An 18,410-nucleotide genomic window follows, 5' to 3' on the forward strand; every position below is an offset into this window, starting at 1 on the left:
TTGGGTCCCCACTGCTTCTATCAACCTAAAAAAAAAAATTACTTTTGGTAAACCATTCACTGCAAGCATGTGAAAAAATTGCTCATTGACATTTGGCTCCCCTTGTGATGTCAGAAGGGGATCTTATTATAATAACGCCGCCCCTTAATCTGCACTATCCAACCACGACACTCCCATTTAGTCCATAGTTTCAATTTCAACAAACCATCATTATGGTGATCAGTGTTTGCATTATCAGCTCATTTGCATTTTAAAGGACACACCCAAAAACAGCACATTTTTGCTCACACCTACAAAGTTTCAATTTTAACTTGTTATAATAAATGATCTATATGGTATTTTCAGCATAAACTTCACATACATACTCTGGGGACATCAAAGATTAATTTTACATCTTATAAAAAGTCTGAAAAAAACCCTGTAATGTCCCCTTTAAATGGAGCTGTAAAGACATTCATTGTGCGAAAACATTGTGTTTTTTATTTGGAATTTTGTAACGCACTATTCCGATTTAAAACATTTATATTACGTGTTAGTTGCTTGGATAAATGAAATTTTAAATTATGACAGTTTTATAAGTAGATTTCTATCTTTAGTAAATAAAGATTTTGAAATAAAGAAATGACACTGGAAAGTATCATGTCCATTTTATTACATGTTCATAAACATTTGAACAGAATCTCCATTCATGAAGAAATGATGCTAATACTGAAGTTCTGTTTATCTGCCCCAGTCACACATCATTCATCTAAACTACAGCTCATATCTGTATAAAAATATCTCTTAATGATCCAGCACTGAATGTTGGCCAGCAAAGATATAAAAACATTTGGAAAATGTTTCAAGAATCCATCAGGACACAACCCTTACATTCAAGATATTTTACAGCTCATGCTTTATAAATTGTACCGATACAACTTGTTTATAAAGTGAATGTTTGGCCCATTTACAGCACTGTACCCTGTGACCGTCTCGGATTGTAACTTTGAAAGTCAAATCAGAGTCAAATTCAGTCACAAACTTGCATACCAATAAAAGCTTAAAAACAAAGAAGATTAAAAGGCACAAACACATGCAAAAAAAACAACAACAATATAACATCCATGTAGTATGAACACGGATCACAAACACTTACGATGCATTCATGGGATTTCACCCATAACTTGTCAATAAAATATAAAAGCACAATTAAAAAAAATGCATGATAGTGATCTGTCGAGATATAAAGTTATAAGGCACAAAATATATATATATTATATATAAAAGCAGACATGAAAAGTTTATAAAGCTCAAAAAAGAGAAGTGTTTTGGATCTATTAAAAAGCATCTCACCACAAAACTACATTCTAACCATAATGGAGGAAAATGAAACGCTTATCCAGCAGTGCAAAAATGTTTCTTTAAGGTCCAGAGCGACAGCTGGGAGATGACCAGACTCAGATAAAAATGTTTTCTTTGGTATGGCCGAGACAGAAGCGAGCATTACTACAAAACAATAAAATGATCTGAGACGGCGTGATGGATTTCATCTATGCAGAAAATAAAGATGAAGATCTGTTCATCTTTTCCCAGTCTTCATGTATGATGGAATCGCTCCTCTGGCTGTCAAACCCTCAAAGCGTTTATACGTGTAGTTTACAAAAACCCAGTCTTTGTTTTTATAATCAGACTCAGGATGATTGGTGGCCACCGGTGAACCTAAACACAACAACAACATATTCACATTAATAATTATAACATTAAATGTAAAGCATGCTACTAATACTACTTTAGTATGCATACTGTGCACAAGATGCTACATATAGATAATGTATTATGAAGTATGCTTGTGTCTCACTTGTTGGTTGTAGGATGTCAGACTCTGGAAACTCGTCAAAGTTGGATGTGTCATCAATGCTTTTGATCTCGATAGGGATGGCAGCAGGTCTCTCTCTGTAAAGAACCATCATCAGAACATCTCCATAATAAGGAAAATGCAATGCGATGCAATATGTTGCAATACATTTTGATACTGTAAAGTCATTTAGAAAAAACCTCCATGCAAACCTTAGCAAAAAAATTATGGTGTGCAAGTTCTTCCTGTCACTGTTTAAGTTTAGAGATAAGAAGAATGAATCTAGTGGACCGGATGTAAACTACAAACAAACCAACTACCAAGAATCTTGTATGATTTCTTGCATTATGATACAATATTGTAGGGCTCAAAATTTACTTTTTAGTAGGTAGCACTGGTGCTCCCAAATGTAAAAGTTTAAGAGCATTCATTGAAAATTTTAGGAGCACCTGAAGATTAAAAGCTTGAACAATCAAACTTGATTTTAAATTATTTGCCACACACTTATTTGCGCTTGGCCCATTTTTAAACAAGCTATATACTTAGAACGTGTAGATTTATGGGGCATTATAAAAACATTTTAATGTTATTTTTAAATTATTTATTTTGAATTCAGTTATATACATTTTTTTTTACTAATTTTACAATTTCTATTTAAATTTTTCTGCATTTTCACTTTTCATTTACTTAAACGTTAATTACATTTGACTTATCAATCAGTATGTTTAATAAAATAAATTAATTAATCAATTTATTAAATGTAATCATTTATCTTTTCTAAAATAAAAATGAAACAAATTAATTTTCATCAAAACATTGCATTTTTATTTTTTCTCAAAGTGCTGCATGACAAAACTTGAAAGTACAAATCTTTTGAGTGTGATTATATTACTTTTATAAAATAAAGTCACTATTTTTATTATTTATTATTATAAAAGTATATATTTCTGTCAACTTCATTATGTTCAATGGACTTTTATTGTTGGGTTGTCAATGTGTACTTGACGATCACATTTCTCAATGAAATCCGAGTGAACTGTAGCAGCAGCTCTAACTACGAACTAAAAACAGCACAAAACTTGTGTATATCTGTGTAAAGTTTTATTGGTCTATATGAGATGTTCGCTAATTATTTCAAAGTATATGTGAACGTTTTATAAAGAAATTAGCAACAATCATTTGCACTCGCACAAACGCTCCTAAAACGCGACCAAAACGGTAGCAATTTCGAGACCTGTATTGCCAAATAAAATTTCACAATACTCGCATGTAGGCATGGGGCGGTATAACTGTGGGTTTACACCAAATGCGAAGCGTGCAATCGCGTTGCTCGCTCTAGATTACTCACGGGATTTAACTTTGTGTCAAGCGAATTTTTCGCTCGAGTTGAATATTTTCATCTTGAGTGAAGACACGTTTGAGGCGAATAGCGCGTGTTTTCACGGCAAAAGGGCCACCCATATCGCGTCATTCGCATCGCCCCACGCGGGGACGCATCTGATCGCGTCTTTGCATTGACTTTGTATGTAATCTCCTCGGGCAAATCGTTGAACTCGCATCTGGTGTAAATCCACAGTAAAATTCTGCCGTATGAAACGGCAGGTAAAAATAATGCCTTTAAATTATAATTTGCTTTTAAAAAAAATATATAATATTTTTCGTAATGTATATTAAATGTAAACATCAAATCAATCACATGACTTAATGATTTAATGAATTTTGTATAAACACAGCTCATACCTTGGAGACGGTATCACAGAACATTTTAGTGGTTTTAAAACCTCGACTGTTTAAAACCTCGGTATACCTTGAAACCAGTAACCGGCCCATGCTTACACCCCTAATCAGTAAACCACCAGGAATTCAAAAACAAGCAAACTGTTTGGAGAATTTGTCCCACCTGATGTGATCGTAGTCCACCCCTTCGAAGAAAGCGTTTCTTTTGATCTCCTCCACGCCGGCGGCTCCGATGCGATGATCGGCTTCGCAGCAGAACCTGAGGATGAGTTCTTTAGCTCGCTCTGAGATCGGCACCTCAGGAGGAAACACCAGCGTCTCCTTCCAGCTCATCACCTTTTTGTAAGTCTCCTGGGGAGTTTCTGAGCAGAACGGAGGATAACCTGCCGACGGACGACACAGATGTCAATCTGAACATTACTGACATTTATCTTCTTGTGTTGCATTTTGGCTCGTACCGATCAACATCTCGTACATAATGACGCCGAGGCTCCACCAATCACAGAGTTTATTATAGCCAGTCTGCATGAAGACCTCAGGTGCAATGTAGTCTGGCGTTCCCACGGTGGAGAAGGCCTAAAAGAGGCCGGGCAGCAATAATGCATCACTTCCTGTGACTTATAAACGATTAGTGAAGCTCTTATAATCACTCACCAGCTGTCTCCTGTTTCTCTTCCAGGTCTCCGCTTTTCTCTTGGAGTTCATATGTTGGAACGCTGAGAGGAAAATGTGTTACTATAACATAGGATTTTAGGGTAAATGTGTTGTCATGACAACATGTGCATCACTCACTCAGGTCATTGGATTGGCTGTGACTTAGGTTCCGGTAGAATTCGGTCCGATGAGCCTTTTTAAGTCCCGTGCACAAACCAAAATCAGACAGCTTGACATGACCCTGAAAACATGCATACATACATAAGCTGTGATGAAACACTTCACAGCCAATCACAGCACTCGCTGAGACGGAGGATGAACAAAAGCAGAAGAGAGCCTAGGAAGTGGCCATTGAGTCACTTCTTGTTTATATGACATAATCACTTCGGTTGTAAATGACAGCGTGTATTCGTGTGTGTGACCTTTGAGTCCAACAGGACGTTGTCTGGTTTGATGTCTCTGTGTATGAAGCCCATCTGATGGATGGAATCTATAGCCAGAACGGTCTCAGCCACATAAAACTGTGTCTCCTCCTCAGTCAGGGTATCTTTCTTCATCAGTAAAGTCATCATGTCACCTGCAGACATCACAACATCTCATGAGAATCAACGGACGTCCCAAACATCTCATGAGCACCAGCAGAAATCCTGAACATCTCACATCATCTCATGAGCAGCAGAAGATGTCCTGAACATCTCATGAGCATCAACAGACTTCCTGAACATGTCATGAGCAGCAGCAGATGTCCTGAACATCTCATGAGCACCAGTAGATGTCCCAAACATCTCACAACATCTCATGAGCATCAGCAGACATCCTGACCATCACACAACATCTCATGAGCATGAATGGACATCCTGACCATCACACAACATCTCATGAGCACCAGCAGACTTTCCAAACATCTCACAACATCTCATGAGCACCAGCAGACATCCTGAACATCTCACAACATCTCATGAGCACCAGTATATGTACCGGGCATCTCACATCACACTGTCTCACCTCCAGGCAGAAACTCCATCAGTAAATAGAGATTCATTTTATCCTGAAAGCTGTAGAACATTTTCACCACCCACAAGCTGTCTGCCTGCACCAGGATGTCTCGCTCTGCACGGATGTGGCCCACCTGACACGCAGACAGACGGATTTATTTACATTATTTGATAATAAAAATGGTTATGAGATGTTGTTGGTGGTGTTTAATAAAATCACCTGCTCCTTCTGCAGCATGTCGGCTTTACGAAGAATCTTCATGGCGTAAACGTGGCCCGTGTCCTTCTTCTGGACCAAACGTACCTGAAGACACCGGAAACGCGTTTATTACCTAAAAGAATGTCTTCAACTATCATTTCTGTACCTTCTACTTTCTGAGGTTTGATAGTTTCAATTCATTTATTTCAGCAGTAATAAAACCGAAACTGGTGGTCACCTCTCCGAACGCTCCTCGTCCAATCACCTTCAGAGATTCAAAGTCATCCAAACCCAGTCTGGTTCTCTTCAGTCGGAGAAACTCTGTTTCTTTACGAGCGTGTTGTGAACGTCGCATGCGTTTCTGAAACACAACAAATACATCACTGACCCACACAGATCATCATATATACTCTACATACTGTAAGTCTGTGTGTCACCTCTTCATCAGGCAGTCCTTCTTCATCCATAACCTTCTCCAGCTTTTGTTGCCTGTATAGAGAATAGAGATTGTGAGCGTTCACATTCATTAACACTGAATTCAGTTCAGAATCCAGATTGAATCCATTGTGATTACCTCATCTCTCTCTCTTCATGCTGGGCTATGAGGTTACTGTAGAAGTTCTCCAGCGTGACCTTGGCCATGGTCACTCGCTCCTTAGTGTGATTACTCATTAATGAGCTGGAGGCGTGGCCTCGGGTCGCCATAGTTACCCACACAGTACCAAAACAGATATGGGGTGCAGATATACTGATATAATAACACAAATGTTCAACACATTATTACGCTTTAGTAATAATGAGAATTTAGATTAACACACAACAGGATTTGCATTTGAAAACAAATAACAAAGATGAGCTTTCACAAACAATACAGTTACTGTTTAACCAACAAGAGTGACACATCAACTGAATATATGAATATAAAAGTCAGACAAAAGAAAAAGAAACGCATTTTATTAAATGATCAAATTCATTTCATTGAAACACAAGACATTTCTTACATATGCTGTGGAACGTAATCATCATAATTTTACATTTGTTAAACCAAACTTTTGATTATGAACCGCTTTCATCACACAATGTAGTCAGCATCACAAATGTAAGTACACAATTCGTGTACGAATAGATGTGATATATGATACGCAAATACAGAACGTGTAATTATGGAACAAGAGATGCGGGGCGGAGCTACGATGTGACGTCAGCAGACAGCGTTCCACTACTCAACGCATCAAACTTCACATTTAAACTAAACAAAGAGCGAAAAACCCCGAATAAATACCTGATATAGAGACTCTCGGCGACTTTCTGTGACTTTTAATGGACGAGATTCCGCGCAATTCTCTTTCTCTTGGCAAACACGCATGAAGGGACATCCAAAACAAGAAAGAAAAGAAAAACTGGAGACTGTTCAGAGTTTCACGTGCAGACTGATCGAAAACAAAAGAAAACGGCTTGTATGTGTTTAAAGTTTCGGTGTTGAATTCCAGCATCAACACATGAAGAATCTCTCTGTTAAACTTCTGTCTTTTCTCACTGATGACGAGGAGAAATGAAATAAAACGCTCCACCCATAAAGAGAGAGAGAGAGAGAGAGAGAGAGAGAGAGAGAGAGAAAGAGAGAGAGAGAGAGAGAGTTATTTTAAAATGAGGTATCGTTTTAGCTTGTATGTTTTATGTAAAACAATCTAATATTAAGCATTCAATTTAATTAATCTGCACATTTTATTGTAGGTTACACCTATTATTTATCCTGTATACATGTATATTTAAAAAAATTATAATACATAAATCTATCGATAAAAAGAATATACATAAAAACATTATATATAATATATATATACATATGCATACATACAAAATATATTCAATATCATTTATATAGCCTAATCCAGGTGTGCGGCAACAGTTTGAATAAATGTACAGATTTATTTTAATTATTGAAATTCAATTAATGATAAAGCAACAAATGTATAGATTATGTTATATTGTATTTGTAATTTTTACATTCCATGACAACACAACAGGTATTGTTTTTACATTGTATGACTATTTCTCTTTACAGTGTTATTTTCATGATAAAAATATCTTATATATTTATATTATCAATGTATTTAATAAAATACAGCATAAGATTATTGATTCATCAAAGTATAAAAATGTATCAATATTTATGTGCGTACATTTTTTTTTAACTTAATGCGCAAATCTGCGCAATATAACGCGCTTGAATCATCTGCGCGCCTGCGCAGCGCTGCGCCTGCATGACGCTACTGAAGCTTCTGTGAATCTGTGCTGAGCTGCGCCGGAAGCTAGCAGGCAGCTCGCGTGAACCGGACCGGGACACCGGCCGGCGGAACCGAAACATCAGGATTCCAGCGGATTAAACTGACGGATCGAGTAGTGTTGCAGGATCTGGACTTTATCTGCAGTTATCAGGTGAGTTATATAACTGGAAGTTAAAACGATTAAATAAACAACGAATCGAACCAGGAGTCGAACCTTGAATCATTAATAACGTTACTGACACGGTTCGGCCTACGTTAACAGTTGAGACCCTGACAGACCACCGGTGCAGACTCCTGCGATATATGAGAGATTAAAACCGGAACCACAAAAACAAAGAGCTTAAACACACAAACGCTGTTACATAGTAATGAGCTCATTAACATATTTATCATTAATATTAATTGGCATAAATAAAGTAAAGCTGGCTCCAGATAATACCATGGTGCCGTCATGCTTTCAGATGGTGTTATCATACTGTGTGATTACCAAAATCTCTGATAATACTGTGGGGCTATGATTTAAATATTAATGCACTGAAGTATTTAACTTACTTAGATAGAAATGCATGTAACTTTACACGTGTCTAAGAAATACTAACCCTGGTAAATTAAACTAAAGTGTGTTTATGTTTGTGTTGTCTAATATATATTTTCATATCTTAAATCATTGAGTAATGTTGAAATGTCTTTTGTGTAAATCCATTAAGTGGCGTGGTTTGGGGTCGAGTGGGCGTGGCTTGTAAATGAGGGCAGTGGTTTGGATTTTCTTATCATCTCAGGACCGGTAGAACAGGTAAACTGATATACATCCTCATGATGGCATTCACACTAATTTAAGATATCAGAAATCAAAGCTATTCAATAAAATCTGTTCATCCAATCAGAAACCTTATTTGTAATATTTCAAGCTGTCGCGCCATCCTGCTGTGGCTCTGTGGAAAAGCAGTGGGTGGAGTCAGGCTCAGACTCAGGCTGTCATTGGCTGAGGGTGATGAGTGGGCTGACGGGGGCGCATGGGCGGCGGAGCGGAGGGCGTGACAGGGGGCGTGGCATGGATTCGACATGCTGGTTCGCCCCTAGCGTCCTGCGGCGCCTGTTCGAGTTGCCGGCGCCGGTTCTGTCCCGTCATCAGCTGAAGCGTCTGGAGGAGCATCGCTACAGCAGCTCGGGTCGTTCGCTACTCGAACCCGCCATGCAGCGCTACTGGGAGTGGCTCGTCCGCAGAATGCCTCCCTGGATCGCCCCCAATCTCATCACCATCGTCGGCCTGGCGACCAACATCTTCACCACGCTGGTGTTGGTGTATTACTGCCCAACTGCAACTGAGCAGGTACCAGAACATAAAGCATTGTGTATATTATTGTGTATATTATATTTATGTTTGACAATGTGTATGTGTGCGTGTGTAGGCTCCTCTGTGGGCGTATCTTCTGTGTGCTGTTGGTTTGTTTGTCTATCAGTCGTTGGATGCGATTGATGGAAAACAGGCCAGACGCACTAACAGCAGTTCTCCACTGGGGGAGCTGTTTGACCACGGCTGTGATTCGCTTTCCACAGGTGACGATTATTCAAAATATAACAAAAATACAACACAATCATATTATTTGTGTGTACACTATTATAACAAATAGTAATGGTACTGGTTGCTGATTGGTCATTCTGTATTGTGTAATATAATTAAATATAATCACTCTTCTACTTCGACATGTCAACATGAAGAACAGTAGCTGTGATTATATTCACAATATAACATTAACTTTCATTAATTGTTGTTTTAATTTCTCTCTGTCTGTCAGTGTTTGTGGCACTGGGCACCAGTATAGCCGTACAGTTGGGAACTCACCCTGACTGGATGTTTTTCTGCTGTTTCTCGGGAATGTTTATGTTTTATTGTGCTCACTGGCAGACGTACGTCTCTGGTACCCTGCGATTCGGCATGTAAGTATTCAAAGCTCCTCTTATTCTGCGTTCACACCAGCCCCGGTAGAGGCGTCAAGCGCGAGTGATTTCAATGTTAAGTCAATGTGAAGACGCGTTGACGTGCGTCTGGAGGTCTCGCGGCGTGAATGAGCCGTTTAGCGTGGCGTGGTAGACGCGATTCCGCCTCATTCGTGCATCTAGTACGCGCGAATTGAGCATTGCCGCAGCAAACGAGCGAGTTGAAAAATGCGCCGCGTTAACCAATCAGGAGCTTGCTGTAGTAGTGACGTGATTACAGAAAGCGAGCAGAGTCTCAGAAGCCCCTCCCATGACGCGAATTTCCGCGTGAATGTCTCGATGACTAGAATTTCATGCGCGAATGAAGCGAGTAAACTCAAAATGTTCAAGCGGCAAACTAGACGCGGTAGATGCGAATTTGACGCCTCAAACGTGCCTTGGTGTGAACCCACGGTTAAGCAATGTTCACACCAGACACTGTAGATGCGGCAAGCGCAAGTGATTTACATGTTCAGTCAATGCAAAGACGTGATTATGCATCCTGCGGCGCGGTAGGTGTGGCGCGAATGGCGCGTTCCGTGCGAATTGAGCATTGCCGCAGGAAACGCGCGAGTTGAAAAATCTGAACTTCGGCAGATTTCAGTGCCGCGTTAACCAATACGGACATTGTTGTAGTAGTGACTAGTTCTGTTACGATTGTGAAATTTGGCTGACGGTTAATTGTGTCATAAATTGTGGCGATTATGACGGTTAATTGCCTGTTTGTATTCCTTGTGTATCCCTGGCGATTATGATGATTAATCGTCTGTTTTATTGCTTTGACATTTAATTCTCATCCATTTTTTGTTTGTTCATGAAATAATTTTCACACATTGCTGTGATTATTTAAATTAAATTTTTTGCAAGGTTTACCTGGCAGTAAATATTAATACACATAACACATAATCTGATACTGTCTCGTTTATACAGGCACTCCAGCTCCCCCTTGTGTTTTTTAGAGAGATGTGCAATCATTGTGGTGATCTGAAATAATCGCGATGAGGTTAAACAATTGCGATGAGACGATTATTTAATCATTGTGACAGCCCTAGTAGTGACGTGATTACAGGAAGCGAGCCGAGTCTCAACAGATCGGAAAAGCCCCTCTCATTACGCGAATTTCTGCGTGAATGTCTCGAATGACTAGAATTTCACGCACGAATGAAGCGAGTAAACTCACCGCGGTTTGCGTGTGAATGCACCATTACACTTAACACCAGAAAATTACATTCACAGAGTTGAATTTTGGCATCTTTCAACATTTATAGACGGTATAATTTATTCGGCACATTGTAAGTTGTTTATACGTCGCTCTCCTATGGGTAGATTTGATGTTACGGTAGATGTGTCTCAAGTTTTGGAACATAGCGGTAAATCCAACACAGATCGACCAATTAATGCCTCTCCTGGCTGACGCACCAATCAGCTGCTTGCTCTCCTTGTGCAGGCTGAAATGTCTTATAATGTCATGATTTTAAATTCAGTTCACATTTGCACCTTTAAAAGTGGAGTGACTCCAGTTGCTGTGTGTGTGTTTGTGATCTAACTGCTTTCTCCTTCACTCAGTATTGATGTGACAGAAGTTCAGATCTTCATCATTCTCCTGTATTTACTGGCTGCTGTGGGTGGATCGGCTTTCTGGCAGTCACCGGTTAGTCAACACTTAAACGTCAAACGTAATCATAACAGATCTGTTTAACAATTGATTAGATTTTGACTGCTAGTGTATAATATAGAGTTATATGTACATGTATGTATTAGTATTTAGGAAGAGTATTATTCATAAAAATCTGAATTTGTTTCATGTCTTGTATTTGACAGGTTCCCGTAATAAACATCCAGATGAAAATAGTTCCAGCTCTTTGCACATTTATGGGCGTTATTTTCTCATCTGCCCATTACTTCAAAATCATATTCACAGGCGGCGTGGGGAAAAACGGATCCACTATAGCTGTATGTATATAAAATAACATATGATTATAAATGAAAGTGCGGCGATGTCATGTGTTTGTGTGTGTTTGTTTCAGGGCACGAGTGTGTTATCTCCTGTCCTGCACATCGGCTCTGTCATCGTCCTCGCAATGATGATTTATAAAAAATCTACAGTCCAGCTCTTTGAGGAACATCCGTGTCTTTATATTTTGGCCTTTGGCTTCGTCTCTGCTAAAATCACAAATAAACTGGTGGTGAGTAAAGAGACGCTCTCTCGTGTTTATAAATGATAAATACAGCATGTGTTTAAATCTCTTTTTTTGTGTGTGTTTTTCAGGTGGCTCATATGACTAAAAGTGAAATGCACTTTTATGATATGGCGTTTCTGGGTCCTGCCCTGTTATTTCTAGATCAATATTTCAACAGTTTTATTGATGAATATCTGGTGTTGTGGATTGCTCTGGTAAGTTTATTTCACATTCATGCATCTTAATGATCATGTTTAATACATCTTAATAATGTTGACTGTCTTTATTGCTCTGATTCTGTCTCTATTCGATCTGGTGCGTTATTGCATCAGCGTCTGTAATGAGATCGCCTCTCATCTGCGCATCTGCGTCTTTAAAATCACTGCATCCGTCGAGTGACCTCAGAGGAAACATCATCCTTCTGCACTTTCATCCCGTTACTGTACGTCTGCTAAGAACAAAAGAGATTATTTACATCATTCTGAGATTAATGTAGTTTACTGAACAAAAGATGAATGAATGAAATGACTCAAAGAATGAATGAATTTATTTTCAGGCCAGGTCACTTTTCTTTAGATTGTTATTTTAAGTTTATAATAGAGATTGAGATAGAGTTTGTTACCCATAATGCCTTGCTCTGTATTTTTGTTTTAACGCTGCATGTGACTCTTCATAGTTTAGATCAATTATTGTCTCTCACATTCATAACCTGCTGCTGCTAATAATAATAATAATAATATTTACTCTCTCTATGTTGTTATTTGATGCACTTCATGAATCAGGTCAGATTTTTCTCCGAGCAGCTGATATCAGACAGATGTGTTTTATTGTTAAAATAACTACTTTATTGTTTCTCAGTCTGATGTTTAAAGGATACGACAGAAGCGTGACATTGAGTTTTAGATTTAAAGCACTTCATTTTTTCTTTCTTCAGACAGAAACTTTATTAACATTGATCATAGTTGCATCATATTTCACTTCAAAAACAAAAGAAAACATTTTGCAAACAAACATTTTCATAATTTCTGTAATACTAAAGCACACTTGGCCCTCAAATCTCATTGTTATAATGTAATAAAATATTTAAAAAGTGTTTATTTGCTCATTATAATAGTCACAGTGCCAACACTTTTAATCATCATAAATTCATCTTCATTATTTTTGAGGTGTAATATGATCGCACATTGATCAGATTTGAGATTCTGCTTCACTTTATTTTATGTGAGATGATAAAAGATGTTTAAATTGTAAATGTTAAGGGTGAACTTGTTACAGTATCATAATGTTGAAAAGTATTTAGACGTTATATAAGTCAGATTTTGAATGATTAATTTGAGTTACACGGCAGGAATTATGGCAATACAAACATATATATTTTTTTAAATCCTGAAATGATCATGATTAAAGTTACATCTGGAATCAGACTTAAAATCAGATTTGTCTTGAGCAGTTATTAAACCCGTGAGATCACTAGTTAAAGTAATAACCGTGTGAATTCTGTCGAGAGTCCGTTTGTAAATCAATGATTTGTTCAGATGTGAATGTTTGCCTTAAACTCTGAGAGGTGAATATTTTGGTCTTTTGCATGTAGTTTTGGTTTCCTTACTGAGTTTGTTTTTGCTAAATGTCCTCTCAGGCAGTTTACATAATGTAAAAATATGTAAATGTTAGTTTGTAGAACAGCTTGATGCTGCCCACAGAAAACTGATGTTTATATGACGTCTGACAACATGTTACTGTTAAGAATGAATGCTCTTTTATTTACAGATTATGATGAAGATTTGACTCACACATAATGTGTTTTATTTTTTTACTCATAAACTCTTCACGTCATACAATGAAATTGTCTGCCAGTTTAACAATTGTTGTCAAATCTAGTATGAGAGTTTCAGTTTGTTTGTGTTGTATTCATCTCTTACAGTATCAGATTGCATTCACACTTCATTTAGAAATCTGGTTTCATTTTGTTAGACTTTGCTTGTTGCCAAATATTTGAAGTTTTCCACTTTTAAACACTCAATGATGGAAAGTTTAATTTCTGAGATGTCAAATCGTCTGTTTCTAAATCATAACAAACTGTTTGATTTTAACATTGCTCAGATTTTTTTGAATAAAAGCACCTGTAAAATAAAGATAGCTATATTTATGATAACTGGTGTTTTTGGTTTTAAGTATTTGAGAAATCGTCCACATCTCCAAAGCCTCATAATGCAAGATTAAATCACTATTTTAGAATAAATTAAAGCACATTTATGTGTTTTCACTTGACAAATATAATTTTAAATATATTTCAAAATGGTCACAAAATATTTGCAGAAATATATTTTGCAATATGTTTACAAAAACAAATATTTTTGTATATTTTGAAATATATTTTAAAACTAAATACATTTTAAAGCATTAAAAATATATATTTAGCCCTTCATATGTTTCAATTCAAGGAAATATATTTATGTCGCTTTGGAAGAAAAACTTAAAATTAATCAATTTTTGAACTTCAAAATATACTTTATAAAATTAACTTGTATTTAGCATACATTTAAAATATTTTTGTCAAAACTTTTTTTTTGACATATGGAATGTAAAATTAGAAATAAAATAATAATATATGAAGGTTAAAGCTACATATATTTCTAAATAAAAAAAATATATTTAATTGAGCATTACTTTCTACAAAAATGTATTTTGTATATATTTAAAATATAGAGAAATGTATTTTTTGCCATATGGGATTGGTCCAACAAAACTTTATTTTTGTTACACTTATTGTTGGTAAAAAAACAATATTAAATGTTCTCTTATTGGATGTCACTTTGGATAAAACTATCTGCTAAATTTATAAATAATAAGTAAAATATTGTACTATATTTGAGTTTTCTTTAATATAATGCAATTTTCCCCATGCAAAAAATGCATAAAAAGATCTTATAATAAATAAGAAATATGTTAACAGTTGTAGGGCATATAATGGAAGATAATGTAAAGTTTTAATCTGCATTTATATTTGTAATGTTTTGCAAAGTTAAAGTAAAAGTGAGTTGAATTTCACCGCGTTGGCAACCCAGCGATCAGTGCAACATCCGGGAGCGCGCGAGTGTCTCGTGATGCTCACCGGAAATAAACTAACTGCAAGAGTTGCGAGACAAACGGAAAATAAACAGCGATAAAATGAACTAAAACCAGATTAAAACATTAAAAACAACTAAAGAAGAAAAGAAAACTCTAAAGGAGAGAATCATACAGCAGTCAGGATTAAAGATGTGTCGCTGTAGTTTAACAGATATCACTAAATCAACTCTATGATTGACTGACAGGTAAAGCTGATATTAAACTATTATTACACACTTATACATTATTTATACAGACACAGATCATTATTACTAATATACTAACCTTGAGAATTACTTTTTATAGTAAATATATATTTCTGTTTGATTATTTACTGTATAAACAACATGTATATGAATTATATTTTAATTAAATTATTTTTAATCCTAATAAATGTAAAAAAACCATTTTTAAGTTCTGGAGGTGGTGAGTAGGCTATTTACACAATGCAATACAATATAATACAATACCATAGTATCACCATATAGTGCATGCATGCAAAAATAAAAACACTGCCATTATTTCTTGTTATATATTTTTTCTATAATTCTCAGATTAATTTCATATATATGTATGTATTATGTTGGGTTATCACAGACTGACATGTGCTCACACAATGAGAAGTGAAACCACATAACAGTCAGAAAGGAAATGTGTGTACAGTACATCAAGAGTTAATATTAGTAATATAATATCTGTCTGTTCCGGGATCAGATACAGATATGTGGTGGTTTCAGGAAGGTCTGTGTGCTTTACCCGTGGCGTTGGTGGTGTGGACCTCTGCCACCTTCATCTTTGCTTACATCACAGCTGTTGTACTGCGACATGTGGATCCTCTGGTACCTTACATCAGGTGATCTCCTCTGACCTTTGACCTGTGTTAAGAGTCTGAATGCATGTGTGTTTATGTTCATCTTTGTCTTACAGTGATACAGGAAGTGTTGCTCCAGAGAGATGCGTGTTTGGGATCATGCTGAACGTCTCTGCGTTTTTAGGTAATCAACCAGTTTAACCTCTTACTGATACCATAACCTCACTATAATCTCTCAACTAACTGATGTAGTTCTGTATGTTGTCCTGCAGGTGTCGCTACGATGTATGTGCGATATAAGCAGCTTCAGGCCCTGATTGATAATAGTGAAACTCGTCTGCATCGTCTGAATGGAGTGGGTTTTGTTCTGGGTTGTGGTAGCTGTTTTGGCATGTGTGTAGTCGCAAACTTTCAGGTACACAGACACCGGTTATATTTATATTAGTGTTGGAATTAATGACTTCAGGGTGGTGTTCTGTAAACATCTTATCTCTTTCAGAAAACCACACTGTTCGTGATGCATCTGGTGGGCGCAGTGCTGACATTTGGCGTCGGTGCTTTGTACATCTTTGTCCAGACAATACTGTCCTATTACATGCAGCCACACTTTCATAGTAAAACCATGTTCTGGACCCGTCTGAGTGTGGGGATTTGGACTTTAGCCAGTATTATCAGTAGTATCCTTCATCATCATCACAACTTATACATTGTATATGCAGCAGAAGGGAATTCAGGGATTTGATGCTGGTAACACCGACTGTATTTCATTTCATTCACTTGCATATAGAGATTTTTTACGGTACAGATACTGTATGGAAGTGTTTTATAGTATAGATACAGCATGGCGCTGTTTCATGGCACAGATATGGTACACCACTGTTTCACAGTACAGATACGGTATGATGCTGTTTCACAGTGCAAATACGGTACGGCGCTGTTTCACGGCTCAGATACGGTACGGCGCTGTTTCACGTCACAGATCTGGTATGTCGCTGTTTCACAGTACAGATACGGTACGCGCTGTTTCACAGTACATATATGGTACGATGCTGTTTCATGGCACAAATACGGTATGATGCTGTTTCACGCCGCAGATACGGTACGGCACTGTTTCGCGGCTCAGATATGGTACGACACTGTTTCACGCCGCAGATCTGGTATGTCGCTGTTTCACAGCGCAGATACGGTACGCCGCTGTTTCAAGACGCAGATACGGTACGGCACTGTTTCATGGTACAAATACGGTATAACGCTGTTTCACGGCACAGATACGGTATGATGCTGTTTCACTGCGCAGATATGGTACCGCTGTTTTACGATGCAGATACGGTACGGCACTGTTTCACAGTACAGATACAGATACAATGCTGTTTCATGGCACGGTACGATGCTGTTTTACGGCGCAGATCAGGTACGGTGCTGTTTCATGGTACAGATACGGTACGGCACTGTTTCACAGTACAGATACGGTAAAACGCTGTTTCATGGTACAGATACAGTGCAGAGCTGTTTCACGCCACAGATACGGTACGCCGCTGTCTCACGTCACAAATACAGTGCAGCGCTGTTTCATGGTACAGATACGGTACGGCACTGTTTCATAGTACAGATACAATACAACGCTGTTTCACGGCACAGATACGGTATGATGCCATTTCACGGCGCAGATATGGTACCGCCCTGTTTTACGATGCAGATATGGTACGGTGCAGATAAGGTATGGCGCTGTTTCACGGTACAGATACTGTATGGCATTGTTTTACAGTACAATGTGTGTATTCTCCTTGACACTGTTAGTGTTTGTGTCATCTGTTATCATGTACAGCATATTAGCTGGAGTAGAAGTCAACAAGAAGTTACACTGGACCCCTGGAGAACTTGTAAGTGTGTGTGTGATGTGTCAGTAATGTGTATTTTTGTGTGTTAGGTGATGTGTAATCATGGCTGTGTTCTTTACAGGGTTACACACCTCACATCATCAGCACTATCTCTGAATGGTCTCTGGCTCTGTCCTTCGTCAGCTTCTTCCTCACGTACATCAGAGACTTTAAGGTAAAACATCACACACATGCACACATACAGTATGATCTCATCTCATGTGTGTCTCGTGTGTGTTTGTAGAAGATCAATCTGAGAGCAGAGGCCAAGCTTCACAGTGATCATCTGTACCCAACTCCCCGCGCGGACACAGAGACGTCACCACTGCTGGCCGGCAGCATCTGAGACTCTGAAGATCCAGCAGATGGCAGCAACGTTCAGGGTTTCTACAGATACTTCACACTAACACACGTGTGGGATATACAGCATTATCATGTTGCGTTTGTGACGGTTTAATGGATCTGAATGGAATTCTGAATATTCATTATTTTCTTTTATATCACAATGTTAATACTTTTCTTTTTGTAGATGATAAACACACATTGTTTATAGTTAACGGAGAAATGAAAGCCTATATTATTGACCGGTCATTACTGTAATACAGATGATGTTATTTTTATTAAAGTGTTTATATTATTCATATAAAGATCTGTATACATGTTACAGTCATCCTAATGGCTCTAAAGCATTTAATTTCATTTTCATAATAAAACATCATCTCTCATATTATACTGAATATCACAGATCTC

The 18,410-nt window shown here is 37.6% G+C and overlaps 3 protein-coding genes across 4 annotated transcripts; 2 read left to right on the plus strand and 1 right to left on the minus strand.

Annotated features, from left to right (window-relative positions):
• Positions 1–632: 632 nt before the first annotated feature.
• Positions 633–6,998, minus strand: LOC129453274 (serine/threonine-protein kinase 38). The gene is made up of 13 exons (XM_055217448.2): positions 6,702–6,998; positions 5,994–6,167; positions 5,857–5,908; positions 5,658–5,780; positions 5,441–5,524; positions 5,231–5,354; positions 4,648–4,802; positions 4,364–4,466; positions 4,226–4,287; positions 4,030–4,147; positions 3,735–3,954; positions 1,838–1,932; positions 633–1,698 (listed from the first exon to the last, which is right to left on the minus strand). Exons 2-13 carry the CDS (start codon positions 6,122–6,124, stop codon positions 1,559–1,561), a joined length of 1,407 nt encoding a protein of 468 aa, XP_055073423.1. The 5' UTR covers positions 6,125–6,167; positions 6,702–6,998; the 3' UTR covers positions 633–1,558.
• Positions 6,999–7,599: 601 nt separating this feature from the next.
• LOC129453277 (choline/ethanolaminephosphotransferase 1) lies at positions 7,600–13,996 on the plus strand. Of its 2 annotated transcripts, none has more exons than XM_073861698.1 (10): positions 7,600–7,858; positions 8,415–8,500; positions 8,592–9,037; positions 9,117–9,264; positions 9,504–9,645; positions 11,251–11,335; positions 11,506–11,637; positions 11,712–11,870; positions 11,954–12,070; positions 12,150–13,996. In XM_073861698.1, exons 3-10 carry the CDS (start codon positions 8,699–8,701, stop codon positions 12,261–12,263), a joined length of 1,236 nt encoding a protein of 411 aa, XP_073717799.1. In that variant the 5' UTR covers positions 7,600–7,858; positions 8,415–8,500; positions 8,592–8,698; the 3' UTR covers positions 12,264–13,996. The 2 variants fall into 2 exon arrangements, with proteins under 2 accessions (XP_073717799.1, XP_073717798.1); XM_073861697.1 differs by having other exon boundaries at positions 8,616–9,037.
• A 950-nt stretch (positions 13,997–14,946) lies between these two features.
• LOC141359489 (DNA damage-regulated autophagy modulator protein 2-like) lies at positions 14,947–18,399 on the plus strand. The gene is made up of 8 exons (XM_073862042.1): positions 14,947–15,178; positions 15,687–15,825; positions 15,900–15,967; positions 16,056–16,198; positions 16,283–16,460; positions 17,581–17,663; positions 17,743–17,835; positions 17,905–18,399. Exons 2-8 carry the CDS (start codon positions 15,695–15,697, stop codon positions 18,004–18,006), a joined length of 798 nt encoding a protein of 265 aa, XP_073718143.1. The 5' UTR covers positions 14,947–15,178; positions 15,687–15,694; the 3' UTR covers positions 18,007–18,399.
• The last annotated feature ends 11 nt before the right edge of the window (positions 18,400–18,410 follow it).

The sequence above is a fragment of the Misgurnus anguillicaudatus genome, chromosome 23 (genome assembly GCF_027580225.2).
Source record: "Misgurnus anguillicaudatus chromosome 23, ASM2758022v2, whole genome shotgun sequence".
Taxonomy (NCBI): Eukaryota; Metazoa; Chordata; class Actinopteri; order Cypriniformes; family Cobitidae; genus Misgurnus; species Misgurnus anguillicaudatus.